General features: G+C 39.2%; 1 protein-coding gene across 1 annotated transcript in view; it reads right to left on the reverse strand.

Moving 5' to 3' along the window:
- The window catches only part of SPTBN5 (spectrin beta, non-erythrocytic 5), a 93,068-nt gene that overhangs the window by 47,067 nt on the left and 29,456 nt on the right, over positions 1 to 16,545 (reverse strand). Inside the window, 10 exon segments of the mRNA XM_030483551.1 lie at positions 5,562 to 5,711; positions 6,955 to 7,158; positions 10,257 to 10,436; positions 11,500 to 11,610; positions 12,427 to 12,541; positions 13,237 to 13,382; positions 14,190 to 14,322; positions 15,941 to 15,995; positions 15,998 to 16,027; positions 16,030 to 16,099. Of these exon segments, the coding sequence (XP_030339411.1) occupies positions 5,562 to 5,711; positions 6,955 to 7,158; positions 10,257 to 10,436; positions 11,500 to 11,610; positions 12,427 to 12,541; positions 13,237 to 13,382; positions 14,190 to 14,322; positions 15,941 to 15,995; positions 15,998 to 16,027; positions 16,030 to 16,099 (1,194 nt within the window).

Consider the following 16,545-nt stretch of genomic DNA (forward strand, 5'->3'; position numbering starts at 1 on the left):
ACAGTGGAGACATAGGTTGCAGATGAAAGTTTGCAGTGATGGTCCCTGCATGACATTCTGAAGCTTAGTCCTAAACGATGCAAAAATCAAAGCCACAGAAGCCTGACTTTCCCCCTGTTTTTAAAACCAACTCCTAATCCTTTTTCCTTTGGCACTGGAAATTTCCATTCTTCCTCTGAAGCAAAGGAATGAGAGATAAATAAACATTCTCCAAGAAAAAAAAAATTATAAAGTAAAAAAAAAAATAAAATCCACATTCAAAATAAAAAAGCACAGCTCTTCTACTACTGCTACCACCGCCTGTCACGTCTGCAAAGTGATATGAGTGTGGGATGGGCAGCAAGATAAATTACCGAGCATGAGGCTCTGCTCAGAGAGTGTTCTGACAGTGAGGCTGCAGACAGAGTAGGAGGGAGCCAGCAACGCCTGCCAGAGACAGCCTGTAAACTCGCTGTTATTTCATCTGTGAAAAAAAAAGAAAGCAGCTAACCTGAGCAATGCATCTGCTGCTGTGAGAAGGTTAGAATGGAGCAGAGTGTCCTGGACACTGCTGCTGCTCACAGCAAAAAGTAGTTTTTTCTTTCTTTCTTTTTTTCAGCTGCTGCTTGTCTGCACTCTGAATGGCAAGATCTCAGTTCACAGGTCTTGGGAGAGTTTCCTACAACAGTTCCATGCAATGGCACAACTGAATTCACAATAAAAAAAAAAATAAAAAAATAGATGTTTGCCTAATTTTCTCCACGTGTTCTCTATTTTCTTTAGCATAGAACAATCCTAAACTAAATTCTGCAGAAATCCTTTGAAGGTTTAAGTAACTTGGAATGTAATATAAAATGCTGGCACAAAGTCAAACCTGCCACACTGGCACAGACAGCGAATGAGGGAGCACTTCTCAGCAGTAGTTCTTAGTTCAAAACACTCCTCTGTTGCCTTCTTTCTTCCCCTGTTCCTTGCTGCTGGGGGAGAGCTTGCTCTAAGGCATATGAATTACAGGGAAAATAGGATAAAAATTACAGGATGGCAGAAGCTGCTTTCTCTCACATATTTTGTGGATGTGCAAAGTGAGATGAATGTGACTGAGCTTTGCCTCAAACACAAAAGTCAGAAGAAACACAGGGGCGGAAAGATTACTTGTATTTGTTTGCCTGATACGAATCCTTTTTGAATGTGTTTGCTTTTGTCCTTTCTGAAAGCAACAAATGACAAAATTCCCACTGGGAAAGTGGTTTGAGATTCTTCAATTGGTCCCTTGTCTGAATACTTTCTGAAAACACATGTGAAAGGACTGCTTTCCTACCATCCTGTCTCCCTCCCTAGGGAGCAAAGTCTGCGTCACTATGCAGCCACATTTTAACTCCATATAGTAGAATCATAGAATCACAGAATCATAGAATCATAGAATCATAGAATCGTAAGGGTTGGAAAGGACCTTAAGATCATCTAGTTCCAACCCCCCTGCCATGGGCAGGGACACCTTGCCCTAAACCATGTGGCTCAAGGCTCTGTCCAACCTGGCCTTGAACACCGCCAGGGATGGAGCATCCACAACCTCCCTGGGCAACCCATTCCAGTGCTTCACCACCCTCACTGTAAAGAACTTCTTCCTTATATCTAATCTAAACTTCCTCTGTTTAAGTTTGAACCCATTACCCCTTGTCCTACCACTACAGTCCCTAAGGAAGAGTCCCTCCCCAGCATCCTTGTAGACCCCCTTCAGATACTGGAAGGCTGCTATGAGGTCACCACGCAGCCTTCTCTTCTCCAGGCTGAACAGCCCCAACTTTCTCAGCCTGTCTTCATATGGGAGGTGCTCCAGCCCTCTTATCATCCTCGTGGCCCTCCTCTGGACTCGCTCCAACAGCTCCATGTCCTTTTTATATTGAGGACACCAGAACTGTACGCAGTACTCCAAGTGGGGTCTCACAAGAGCAGAGTAGAGGGGCAGGATCACCTCCTTCCAAAACGAATAGATTCTTCAAATGCATAGAAATAACATACAGATATTGACTAAAGAACCTCAGTTCATTTTCAAATTGCATATACTGATCCATAAGGCAGATGATGGCAGCTGCAAAAGACAGCTTTGCGGTTCTTGCTATTTCTCCTTCATTTAGGTGGGAGTCCTGCAGCACAGGGATAATAGCTTTGAAGAATGATCACACTTAGTGATGAGAGAACAAAAGCAATAGGGGATATCCTGGGAATATAGTAATTCCAGCTGTGGAGAATCAGAACAGTGCTGCTGTTTCTATCCAGGGCCAGGCTGATGCATTAAATGCACATATTAAGAAAGGACTAGAATCCAGCAGTAAGTAAAATCCTTCCTGTTCTTTCACGAACAGCAGCAAATGAGCCTCCTCTTGCAATGATTTGCTTTCTTTGTTGATTTCCTCACATAAATTCTTCAAACATACAGCTTATTTTGTATGTAAACACATTCAGTCTCTGTCTTCTCAGCAGCGTAATAGCCTAAACCTGCAGCACTCTGTATACTCACTGTGAACTGACACTGGTCTTGACATTGAGGTGATTGCCAGTTTTTCCAGGTCTCAAACCAGTAAAACTGACTTAAAGATAGCAAAGTAGGATTAAAAATGAGCAGGTAGCAGTGGAATTTGTGAAGTACAGCTGAGATGTGTTTTCGCCAACACTCTAGCTCTGAGGTAAGCTGGTGTTCCTGGGCCTTTTCTTCATGGTACTTTTGCTCAGTGTCAGCTGTCGGTTAAAACCAAGATGACAAGAATGGACAACATCTTGTGCATCATTATGATGGAGAAAAGCATAAAGGAAAGCCATTCACATTATTGTCCCAGTTGGTGCATCCAGAGTAATGAGAATTGAAACTCATCTTGAATGCTGACAGTTCATTGAGGATCTGTTTGTTTGCATCCTTGGATATGAACAAATTTAGCACCTCTTCTTCCCACCTAACAGCACTTATGCATTTCCAGGATTAAATACGAGCACTAACCCACAACAGTCTCTTCCAAGCATTGTGGCATCTTGGTAGGGACTGTGTCAGTGAAGGAGGAGACAGATGGCTGACTGTGATATTCAGATTATTAATTTCAAAATCCATGGCATTCTGTAATTTCCCTGGTATACTGCAGGTAGATACTTGGTCACTGACTGCATTATCAGAGATATCTCTCTGTATTGTTACACCATTGTGACCTACTTTTCAACTTTATAACAGTAACTCTGTGAGCATGCAACTGTAATTCTTTACATGCACAGACCTCTGAAAAAGAAACAGTTCTTCAAAGAGCTGTAATATTCTGGGGATCAAACATAAGCAAAAATGAGAAACGAAAAGAAAATCAGATGCAGAGAGTGGTGGAAGGAACCTAAGAGCATGTGACAACTGTGGCTGCTCCATTCTCTATATCTGCATGGATGAGACCAACTTGCCATTGTTCCCCTTTCCTTACTATTCTTTGTCATTCTCCCTGACCATAAAATGTCAAGGAGCGATGTGAGGGACAGCCAAGTATCCATGCTTTACTGTTCCATCTTCTGTGAGAACAATTGAGTACCAGGCTCCTTAGAAGTTCATAGAGAAGATACTAGAAGACGAAGATTCTGATAATAAAACTGGCCTTCACAGTCCTCAAGATCACAGTCTTCATTCTCAGGCTTTGCTTTGGCTGAAGAAACTTGCGGCAGGAGACAGGCACTGTGAGTCATCCTACCAAGAGGATTTATCCAGTCTATGATAAACACCCACCCCTTTTGTGGCAGCCTACCTCACAGCATATGGCAATGGTAAACTCATCTGAATAAATAAGTAATATGAAGCACAGTTTACTTGTAAAGAATGTGCTTGGGCATACCAAAAACACCAGGTACAACCTCTTTCATATAAGAGTAATACAGTCTTTTGAAACCAGGACTCATGACTAAGGGGCAAGAAGGAACAACTAACCCATAGTAACTTCCTATGCATTTACATCTGAGATATATACAGTGAAGCAGATGCCCTAAATCACAGTGCCTCTGCATGTTGGCTGACCTCCATTTCATGAAAAGAGAAAGAATACAGTGGCCAAAATTTTGTAGAGTTTACATTTTCCCTGATAATGCTGCCCATGCAGGAGCTTAACAATGATGTGTTACTGCTTTGTAGGGAATTGAGATAGGCATAATGCAAACTGTGCCATTTGCTAATTAAGAAACAAATAAAGTTTTTTAATAGGCAGACCTACATAATAGCTTACTCCAGAAACCTGAACTTCGGTGAAACTCTCTTAGTTTCATGCTCTGGCACAAACTCAAAATGCAGGGAAAAATGTAGAGAACATATGTATTTCCTTCAAGGAATGAATAGCAGAAGGCCCCAAGCCGAAGTGTTCCAAAGGGTTAAGTATGCCTGCATGACACAGCGCAGGTTCAGTTTTCCAAAAGATTTAGTGCCAGTGGCAAAGCACTGGTGGAAAACAGAGCTCAGCGCAAACCGAGAGCTATTATATTATGCTGCCAGTGGTCTTGGAGAATTAAGAGTTATTTTTCCTTAATAAGAAATGACCCAGAGGTACAACCTCCTTCAGCTTTGCTTTAATCCTTCAGTTTGGCAGCCTTCAGTCCATTGATGTGGTTTGCGTGCCAAGTCTCAGCACAGTTACAGCAGTCTATCAATCCATGAATTTGCAGAGTGACTGGAAAAGACGTCTGAATTCAGCACTCAGTTTTGCAATAGCAAATGTCAGATGTCAAGCTGAAACCTTTTTAAATAGTTCCATGAATCCAGGAAAGCATAAGAAAGACAAAATATAATTTAATATTGGTAAAATAAATTTGAAAAAAAATTGTCTATTTCAAAAGCTGCAAAATGGTAATAACAAGAACATCCTTCTGTCTCTTTTCATTAACTGCAACAGCCCTCTCTTTTCATGAGAGGAATTTTGTCGCTAGCTTATCTTTCTCTACTGCATCAAACAGAAACTGATATTCCTTACAATCGAATTCTTTCACAGTTGTTCTACACGGTGCTATCAACTCCCTTGCAGAAATGAGAAGTCAGTTCCTTTTCCTGAATTAACTCACACTGCCAAGATCCATTTTCCACTAGATGCGTATCCCCAGCACTAACCCTCAGCCTGGGGTGAGATTTCCAGCAACACCTGCAAAGTAATCTCCCTGTCCTTCTTCAAACCCTCTTTACAATTTCTCTTCTTTCTGAAGTCTACAAAACAATTCGTGGTTAAACAGTTGGTATGCTGAGATCTGTTTGTAAAGTGGACTAATACCGGGCTGTTGTCTCCTTCTGTTGTGACTCATCTGTTAGCTCTTATGTTTATTTGCCATGAATTATCTTTCAGGCAAGGAGGAGCTTTTTATTTCTGGTTCCACACCTAGGCCCCATAAGAAAGGGAGGCTTTTTTACATTTATACAGTCTCTAAGTGATACCATGATGTAAATAATAACAATAAAAAGGGTGACTTGTCTATACACAGAACCAAGGATTTTAAGTTGTAGGTGAACAGTTGTGCCCTTTTTAGCTTGGAAGAGTACGAATGCTTTAAGAGTTTAACTGCTTATTTCAAGTTTATAATTCACTCACCTCCTGTGAGTTCAGGAGCATGTCCAGGTTATCCCAATCCTTGTAGAACATTTGTTCTTGGTGTATCTTCTCCAGCCACTCTTTCTTCCGTTTCCATTCATTGTATACATTTTCCTTCTCTTCCAACACAGCCTGTAGCTTCTGCTGAATCTGAACACAATTTCCCATTAGACACTCATGTTGATCTTTATACCCCATAAATCCAGGATAAGGTGTGAGGAGAAAGGATTAAGTGGAGTGGTGGATAAGATCCTTAAATTGAAAAAAAATTATCAAACAGAAAAAGTACAACAAGTTCTTGCACTTATATTTGGACAGAGCGATGACTAGAGGTCCCTCATTTCAGGAATGGAGGAGTGCTTCTTACAACACACATAGCAGTGCAAGCCAAGGGCAAAGAAAGTTAACTGTTTCTCAAGTGTAGCTTCTAGAATCAAATCCTAATTCTCCATTATCTTTAGTAATAACAGCGCAATTATAGCACTTCAAATTGGGATAGGACAGATACTTAAATAAATTTTCAACATAGCATATTCTCCTTATCGGTGAACACGTGAACCAATGTTAGACTTTGCTTAATTTCAGCTTCCAAACTTTGTATATCCACATGCTGTCTATAAATAACTTTTTCCTACATTTTTCTACAGGCAAAGGAATTTACAGTCAGGAAGATTTCTAGTTACTGTAGTAATACATTACAACATTCAACAACCAATTTTCAAGAAATAGCTTGGTCAGATGGGAGAGTAATTTGCATGAACTCGCAGTTTTATGAAGATATTCCAGAGATGTTAATGAATTGTCAGGGGAGAAGTAAACTAGTAGGTACTGAGAAAGAAATAATGCTGTGAGAATCTTCGAAGCTATTTGTCTTGAGTAAATTGACAACTTGATTTCCATCTCTCATTTCTGGGGAATTAAAACATACCAGTGTAATTAATTACTACAGAAAATGTTTCAATTAATCTTTGAACTCTCTCATACATTTGAGTGGTTTTGTTCTTTGTTTGACAGGTTTTTATCCAGCCTGGTCTGGTATGAATATAGCACTGTAATGTGAAGCAAAGTATTTGTGTGATAACCCAGTTTGGGAAGTGGATAGAATTATCTTCATTGCTCAGAATGTAGAGAACTTCTGAAATAAGCCCAGCTTTATTACAGGAGACCCTCAGGAGATGCCAGCACTCACCTACTGCTGAGGTAGGAAATGGAACAGATGTTTTTGTGCCCAAGCTAGGTAGCACACTGAGGCAAATGTAAGTTGTGCATATGGATAATGTGTGAGTGTACGCATGCATTCGTATGTGCATAGTGTGATATAGTATAGAATCATAGTTATACTGGTGTTGGGTAGCTGAATGTGTGTGACTGAACTCCAATGAGTTTCACTTACCTCTTTTGATCCTGTTTCTTTATCTTGCAGGAGTGACTGTCCTAGCTGTACAACATGACTATACTTCTCTTCTCGTGCTTCAATCTCTGCCAGTAGCTGTTGATGCTGGGTAAGTCTCAGACTGCTGGTAGATATGTCCCGAATAGTCTCCTTGGCTCTCATTTCCCTTGTTATTTCTGCTGTCCATAAGAAATAGTCCCACACCTGGAACCCAAGAAAATGTGAAAGTAGAGGTTGGGTTATCAGGTGGGAAAAATCATAAGCCAACTGTTCAAGTTTAGGTAATAAAATCACAGATAAGAAAGAAAATATTTCATTAGGGCTTACAGTACTTCTATGAATTTCTATATACTGTGTTAAATCAAATCTGTTTTGTATTACCATAACCATAATCAAACCATGTCGTATCACATCAATGACAACATGGTACCATTTATTGCCCTTTAATCCATTATTCTTTAAGTGTTTTCTGGTGCAATCCTTCACAGAAGATAAATTTTCTGTGACTTAACTTAGGCTAACGCAAGTCTATTCAAAACTTATGTTGTACACATATTCTAAACTGAAAGCAAGAATATTCAAGTGAAAAACAGACACACCTTAATAAGAGGTAGAAAAAGGGCAAACCACGGGTCAGAAAAAATTGCTTAAGCATATTAGGTACGCAGATTCAGCTCTTAATTTGTGTAACTATATGACTGAGATTGGCACAGAAACACAGTTCTGGGAGGAACAAGGATGTAATGCAAGTTTACTTTCAAAATCTGATTAAATGATTTTTACAATATCTTAAAATGTCTGAAGCATTCATCTTAGGCAATTATGAGCAAGAAAATTCTAAACCAAATCTCTGAAATAATTTTTCTACTGTGACTGAAGAAACGTGTGCAAATAAAATTAGTTTGACATTTTCTGTATGTCTTTTTCTGCATTTGATTCTGCATCTTCACCAGTCCACTTACATTAGGCATTTCATTTGAATCTGTAATAGGTGTTTTGCTCTTATGTGTCAGTTGGTAAAAAACAGGACTGCAAAGGACTGTACTGGGGATTATATGGGATGATTAATTAAGTTTTGTTATAGTTTGATCATGTTTGGGTTAGTTTATTCAATTCTGAGGTGGTAAATGATCTTTCACATTTTAAGTGTATTTTAGAAGACTGTTTTGTATACTAAGAGCTGAAGAAAAAAGTTCTTTTACTGCAGAGAATGAAAAATTTTTTGAATGATTGCTGGCTGTTCCGCTGAAGGAAACGATGTAACGGAAATAGCTTCTTGCTTGTTCCATTTTACCCAGGGATTGTTATCTATATCATGAAAATTTTGTATAGCTCAAGGCTGGCTTGTGAACAATTCAGCCAGGAAAAAATATTTTCAGAGCAGAACCACAAAACTGAAATTAATCAATGTGGGGTCCTAAGAGTTTAGACTTTAAACCACGATATGCTTTTCTTAAAGCTAGTGAACACAGCTACTAAATGACTCTTTAAAAAGATCATGGTCCCTTTAAAGGGGCCCACATAGTACACACATGTTGGCGTCATTGTGATTTGCAGAACTAATTCACACATAGCTGGATGCCACTGTAGACACTAACACTGCATTTGGCACTGCAAATGTCTAAGACTCTTCAAGGTTTTAAGCTAATCACTAGGAAAAAAATCCATAAATCTCAGGACTTTAATGCAGTGGAACAAATCAAGAGCCAATGAAAGGTTATTGCACTGTCATTGCCAGCAACATTTAAGGATAGACCAGATATCATTCTGCAGGAAACTCCTAAGCAGAGCCTGTCCAAGACCATGCAGATCCTAGTACAAATTTCAGAACAAGAACCTCAGATCATTCAGAAATACTTTGAGTCTATGGCTAAATTCTTCTTCCTCCACAGACTTGGAAGATTTGGAGCCCTCTGCTGTTCCTGTGTGTTGTCAGTTAGAGCCAGCTCCTCTATTTAATCAGACCAGAAGCATACTTGATGGGATGCAAGGAGAAACCCTACAGGATTGTGCAGAATCCTCATTTCATGGAAAGACTGCTTTGTTTTCGTTTCACTGTTTAATCAGTGTACAACTGCACTCAGCAATTTGGGGGATGTTCTGCAGCAAAGCTGCTCTAGCGTGACATAGAACTACTGAGATTCTTAAGTCATTAGACATGACTGTATAACCCTGCCTTGTCCCATTTGGACAAGCTTACCAAATTTGCAGAAACAGATCTTCACTTCTTCAGGAATTATTCTCAGGAAAGGAGGTGAAAATTGAGAGGACCAGGAATATTACTTGCCAGCAGACTGACATCAAAGAGACAGGGAGATGCCTGAGGCATAATGCTTCCTAGGCATGTCACTGAGAATACAGTCACCTGGCTTTGTCATTTTGTTTTATGATGTTAAGAAAGCTCTTTAATGATTGCGTAGCCCTTTGTTAAGCACTGACAGATTTATGTATTTTTAAGGTGTTCATTGCTTGTAAATTTACCAGTGAAGATGACAGGACACACTGCCAGAGTAAGAAATGGGCTAGTGTTCTGCCATTCAGATCACAGGATGCATCACAGATTTCAGATAACTGTTCAAAAATACAAAGAATGTAAAGATATTCTGGAAATCTACATTAGCAACTTCCTTCATGATAAAAGGGGGCACCTTTGCTATTTTAGTACCTTCTACTGCAGTACTTGCAGCAATTATCTACTGATTTGCAGCAGCGCAAGTGCCTTCACTGAGACTACTGACATTTGCAACGTATTTCATGGCAGATCAGTAGTTCAGTGACCTACTGAGTTCTTTGGAGACAATGCTGCTGTGCATTGCAGATAATGATATGTTGATATATGCATGTCACTGTGTTTAAGCAATTTGAGAGGTTACTGCAAAGACCAGTGAGTCGCATTTGCTACATTCCATGAAGTAAGTTAACTGAGGGTTATTGAATGCCCTGAGAGAGAACAAACTTTTAGCCATTTTAAAAGAGAGTCTAAAATCTATTTTTGTCACTCTTACTCAGTGGGAATTGCAGAGTCTTTGGTAACACTAATGCTACCCCTGTGAAACGATGACCATTTCTGACAACTATCAGTTATCCTATACACAGTTGGATACAAGCTTTCCTTCCTAGAGAGGGTAAAAGCCTTATCCTCTAATGCGTTTTAAATAGCCAGGAGCATTTAAATACTTGATTAATAACACAGATATCACATACAGCCTTTTACATCAATCTTTGCAGCTTGGACATACAGCTATGGTTCACACACACTAAAGGAATCTTTCCCCTGTGTAATGGAAGGCAGAAGTGCTTACATGTGCCTGGAACTGGTAAAGCTTGTATGCTTGTTCCAGAAGTTTCTTGCGCAGCTCCACTTTAGACTTCAGGGCCTTCCAATTGGTCACTATTGCCTGCTGCTTTGATTTCAGGTCTGCCACTTGCTTCTTTGAGCAGTGGGTGAGCACAGGATCTGCAGAGTGGATCAGCTCCTGCAGCTATACGCAGGGACAAACAAGAGAGTAGGGAAAAGAGAGTCAGAGACATCCAGCTAGTATCAGAAAAGTACAATAAAGGCTGTGTTAATTATACATGAAACTACAATTTAAACAACATTTTCTAACCTAACTTTTCTCATGCTAAACAAAAGCCTCTCTAATTTCAGTTCTGTGGAATAACAGTGACATCCAGTGTTTGCTAAGGCTCATCACAACAGTGATGTTTCAAATAAGCAGGCAGATTTTGTTTCTCCTTTTTACTATACCGTTTATTACATGAGTAGTGCAAGTAATAGCTAACCGTATCTTATTTCCCCCAATGACCATGTAGATTAACATTTTCTTCATGCATATTTCATGCTCTTTTACCTTTAAAAGTAACAAGCAGCTGGTGGGATCAATTCTGGTGTTACCTGCTGCAAGGCCAAAACATGAGGCCTCTGATAAGTAATACTGGGATAACTACTTAACATGCTGTGTTAACTATACCATTACATATACTAAACAAATGGATGAAAAGAAAACTCATATTAGTTTTATTGGTCCAGTTGAAGCTAAGCAAAGCTCCTATATGCAAGCAAATTGTTTTCATAAGCTGAAACTTTTCATAAGTTTGTATAATGAGCCATATCCTTCTTACAGTCCACTTCCTACCATGATAAACTTGCTGAAAATTCCAAACTGCCCCATCTTTCCTTCTATAATCCTATATAGTAAATCAATGCATGTTGCATTCAATGAATATTTAATTTCTCTGCATACAGAACAGATTCTGGATGTTTCCCTGTAATCATCTGGAACACTTTGAAGAAAGCTGTAAACACATCATAAATCCTGGCATGACCACACATTTCAAACGACTTTCAAAAATATCCCTGTGAATCAGTTCAACAGTCAGCACTCATTATAATGTGTCCCTTACTTGTAATGTTCTAAATGATCTACTTTATCATGGCCATAAGACCTTGAATATATTAAAAAAGCAGAAGACTATGGAAGATCCTTAGATATTTCCAGGCTTTCAGAGCGCTACACATTAAAGACCACAAATGACTTTTGTTACCTGCTGCTCATTCCCAGAGAGCTCGTGCTCCAGGGCCACATGGTTCCGGAGCTGGGTTTGCACACCTCTCATGTCCTTAGCAACATCATCCGGAATACTTTTGGACTTCTCCTAGAAGGAAGAAACCAGGGAATGGTTTGTTACTTTCTACTTCCAAGCAAAACACACTACCAGCCTACTTTAGTCATTTTGTGTACTGCAACTCACACTGCATCATTAAGAGCATCCTGGGCTACGAAACTACGATAGGTAAAAGTAGCTGGAAAAATCTGTTCTTGTACATCTGTCCTAGCAACTCATTTGTAAGTATCTTAGTGATTAAGCTATCCAACTGGATTGTCAGAGATGAAGGTTCAAGTCTTTCCTTGATCAGACAATACAGAATAAAGTTTCACAGACTTTGTGTTGGGACTCAATCTTGAATAGATATTGCAGTGACATACAGTGAATTCTTAAAGTAGCATTCTTTAGGATACAGGTGGTCTATTGTGAACCACCTTTAGATAAAAATTTAGTTATAAATACTCAGGAAAGATTACTGTAAAGATGAAGAGACCATCACATAAAAAGGGACTTAAACATTTATTTATCTCAACAAAGGTTCTGAGGGGATTTAGTTGTCACACAGATGTACACCGAGAACACAGCAAGGAAAAAGAAAAGGCAATTCAGCTGAAGGACAACACTGTTTGCTAGAATAAATTATAGAAACTTGCTCCAGGTCAGTTTAGCTGAAGATTAGAAGAACATTTCTAACCACTGGAGAATTGCCTTTCTGTAACAGATTCACAGGCTGGTTTGGGGTACCAACAACATATCTGAGAATCATAAGAAACCTCCATGAGTTAAGCTGAAATGAACTTCAAATGAGTTTTGTTCACTCAAAAGTTCATTCAACTTCGAATGAACTTTCCAATTATTTTTTACCTCAATATGGGCCAGAGCATCTGTCAGATCTTGTAACCACTTGTGAATCGCTTGAGCATCTCTCAGCCGTTCACCTCGGAATCTGGTAATTTCCAACAGCTCCTCCCACGAGTTCCTACAAGGAGGGACGTGGAAAAGAACCATGTAAAAGGAGTAAAGGATACTAACAGTCTGAAGAAAGACTGAAAACAAGCCCTTCTCTTACTTTAATTTTCATTCCTGCCATTAAATTCTCTTGGAGCAATTCTTTGAGGGGAAGCATGTGTCTCACCCTACTCTGTCCATGTCCTGTCCAGATACTAAAATAGATGGTCCTGTATAAAGGTGCTCCTCTCCAATATGCTTTTCAGGTTTTAAGTGCAGGAATTGGAGGACTGATTCAAACCCTACTATGCCTTCGTGGAACATTCTCTTTTGGGCGAGTTTAGACCAATACCAGACATAAGCTCAGAACACTTAGATGTTCTGCAGAGCAGACATGGGATTCAAACTCAAAAATCAGAAGCAATAAAGAAGCAACTAAACTCTTAGCCTTTCAGTTAGGTGATCCCCTTTCAAAGGGCAAAGGAAGTTCATTCACCCCCTACTTGTATGATGCAATTTACAAGAAGCCAAATCAGCAAGCAGATAATGTCTGCATTATAGTAGTCTATTTTTAAATGAGGCATGGCAGCAGTGAGCAAACCACATATTTTGCAATTGGAGAACTGGGAGGGCATGCCTTATCTTTTTCAAATTCCTTCTCACTTCCTCCTTGTTGAGAGTGAATTGAAAGGACAAAGCCTCATAGAACTAACACAAGTCTCCTACCTCAGCTCTTTCTGCTTCTGCCGTATATCCCGGGTGTCAGAATGCCCACAGGTCAGCAAGTTGTCTGCCAGCTGCTGGCAAGCCATAACTCTTTTCCCAGCTGCTTCCAGCTGAAGTCGGAATGTGTCATATTTGGCACAAAGTTGCTTTTGAAGGAAAAACAACAGTAACAAAAAAGGCATTTTGAGTGCTTTCGTTTCCCAAACATTCCTACTCAGATATCAGACTACATCCAAAATACAGGTAATAAGATGATCATATTCGGAGACGGAGAAACTGTAGAGAATGACTCCAAAGACCACGAGGAGCTACAAACTATTAGCAAAAATATGAAATCTGCCATGCAGATGGGAGGCAGAAACATTACTACCCGGGATAGTAACAAACATTCAATGTACAATGAATTTAAATTACTAAATTACATGTTTTTACTTCATAGATGCAAGTGTGTGTTCAGTACTGTAACTGGATAATGTAGTCTGATTTTCAGATTTAAGACACAAGATATTTTGAAATAAATTATAAAAATGAGGATTCTGAATGGCTATTGATTTGTAATGGGCTGACATTAGTTTCTGTGTCATTTGAAGAGGTGTTGCTGTAGATGTCAGCATATGTGATGACAGAAATCCTTAATGGACACCACACTGAAATATCTGGTTATTAAAAATAGAAAGGAGTTGCTCTCTGAAAGCATAGACATTTAACGTGCAGTTGTTTCATGCAGCTCAGCCCCCATGGTAACAGGATGGAAGTGTTAGGCAATGCTGCTTGCCTGTTATAATGAGTCAATCCTTCCCACCCACTCTTCGCCCTTTTCTCTCTCTGTCTTCCAGTTATTTATACTTATTTCTTACTGTGTCTTACAAGTTTTCAAGGACAAACTTAGAATCTTTTTACAGTATTACTACAAATAGTTTGTTTGATTTTTATCTGTTACTCAAAAACCTCACCAAGACATGTTCATAATCATTTCCATAGTCTTCAGAGCTGGCTGTTTGTTTCTGCTGAGTGATCCAGTCTTGCAGATCTTCACATTCTCGTATATACTCATGCAAGACAAGAGTCTCATCCAGCTTCTTCCCTCTGTTGAGGGAAGGAGACAAGACAATACAATTTGACCAAAGAGGGCACTCAGTAGCTTTCTTCGTACCAACCCCCAAAACCTCTCACCATCAAGACTCATTCTCTCTAATGAAAGAGCGGACTTTTTTTCTCAGGATCGGAAATTATGTTTGTAGGATGACAGCTTCCGCCAGGTCAGACTGATTGGCTGAGTTTCCAAGAAAAGCACTGTGCCTTGCTGAGCTCCCTCCCCAGTTTTGTTTTTGTTGTTATTTTTGTTTTGGATTGGTTTGGTTTGATTTGGTTTGGTTTTGGTTTTTTTCCTATGAGAATAACCTTCATTTTTTTTCCAGATCTGCCCTGATCTCTCTTTCCAAAGATAATTGTAGTACTTACAAAAACGAGACGAAATCTTTCTAGCTGAGGATGGTGCATCGGAAAGGCAAATGCTATGAAAGCCATTTATGCAATTCTGCTCATGTTGTCTGTTCAGCAAAATTGCTGCAACCTGCTGCATATTTCTGGTTGTCTAGAGTATCTTATAATACAGCCTGAGGTGTAAACAAAATGTCAATTTTCCATCTGCTAACACTGCCTGGCCATTGCGCAAATATTCCAGGAAAGATGAACCTAGCTTCTTTGTTTGAACCACAGTTGCTTATCACATGAGATGTAGCCTGCTGAAAGAGTCCACCAAGGAGAATGCAAATCGAAGCTACAAACCAGAGTACCAATGAGACACCACGAGACCCAGGTTAACATTAAGCATGAATGAACACAAGACTTCTCTGTGTTCAACACACACAAACAGTATTCTAGACTGAGTATTTTCCTGAACTTTTCATTCACAGGATTTTCTACTGATGCTTTTACTTTTTTAATTGTAAACAAGAATAAAAACAAAACGTAACATATCAGCATTTCTTCTAGGCTTAATTATTCTAGTATTCAGACTCTATATGTTATTGTACTTGCAGAGTCCCATTCCTTTTCTGAGTGAAATTTCTATGGAGGAAAAACCTAAACTGTTCAGATATTTGTTCCTTCCTGACAACAAAATAGAAGTGCTTAAAAATCCTGTGTGCAAGCAAACTGTCCTGTTGTAAGCATTTTAACTGTAAAACTAAGAGGAAGTGAAATGAAAAATAAATGCATCACCAAGAAGAAAACCATTCCTATACTAGCACTGCCACTAGGCATATAGACAAGTGCAACTGTAATTGTCTCCCTTCTGCTATGTAATAAATTAGGTAATTTTCAAGCAATCTTAAGGAAACCTTTTAAAAACATTTTTTCCCTTTTGATAGCAGATTCCATACCACAAAGGCAAGTCAGACTCTGGCATCTCAAGTAACATTACAGGAGGATGATGAAGGGTAAAGAGGAAATTTGGGGGCTTCAAATCCTTATATTTAGCAAAATTCCCTGAATAAGAGGTAGAGGTCTTGCTTAGCAGTAATGAAAAGCTCATAGATTCACATGATTCTAATATAGAAACAAGCAATTTCCTAAATACAATTGAAAAAAGAGGAGATAATGGATATGAGCTAAATTCCAGTGAGGTAACTAGAGATATCCTTTATTGACTTCGGTGGCCTTTGAATCAAACCTAGGATCCAAGGGTAGTTCTAGTTTATACCTTGCTGCTGCTAGTTCTTGCAACTCCTGGAGTCTTGAATGAACTTGTTCCTTTGTGCATCCACCTCGACACACTGGATGAAGCCTCTAGAGGAAGAGTTTGGGCACTTTCATTCAGTTTTTTCAGATTCTGGTAAATGGCAATCTCATTCTCCAGTGCCTGGCAGAGAAAAGAGTTGATTGAGAGACAGTTGTCCATACTCACATTCGAAATTTTGCAGCAGCCTACTGTGTAGCTATTGAGACATTAAAAGAGGAGAAAAACTTTCTGGAAGCATGTGACATTTCAAGACTTGATCAATTTTAGATCATTTTCCAGCAACTTTTTTGGGGGGGAAAAAATTGTACATAAATTCAAACAATTAAGTGAATAAAGACAATTAGAAATTCTTGATGCACTATTAGGCAGAGAAAGCATTCCTGGAATAATACTCTATCTGAATCTTTGGTTTTAGGAAAAAACCAAGCTTCTGCATGCGCTTGTTGAGACTGAAAAGAGGTCAGGTCACATCAGTTTTGGCCTTAGAGAAATAAGATGAGGATATTCTCAGTGCCCTTTTTCTCCAAACTACATTTTTTCCAACCATTTGTAAGCGTACTGATTTC

Source organism: Strigops habroptila, chromosome 4, assembly GCF_004027225.2.
Source record: "Strigops habroptila isolate Jane chromosome 4, bStrHab1.2.pri, whole genome shotgun sequence".
Classification (NCBI taxonomy): Eukaryota; Metazoa; Chordata; class Aves; order Psittaciformes; family Psittacidae; genus Strigops; species Strigops habroptila.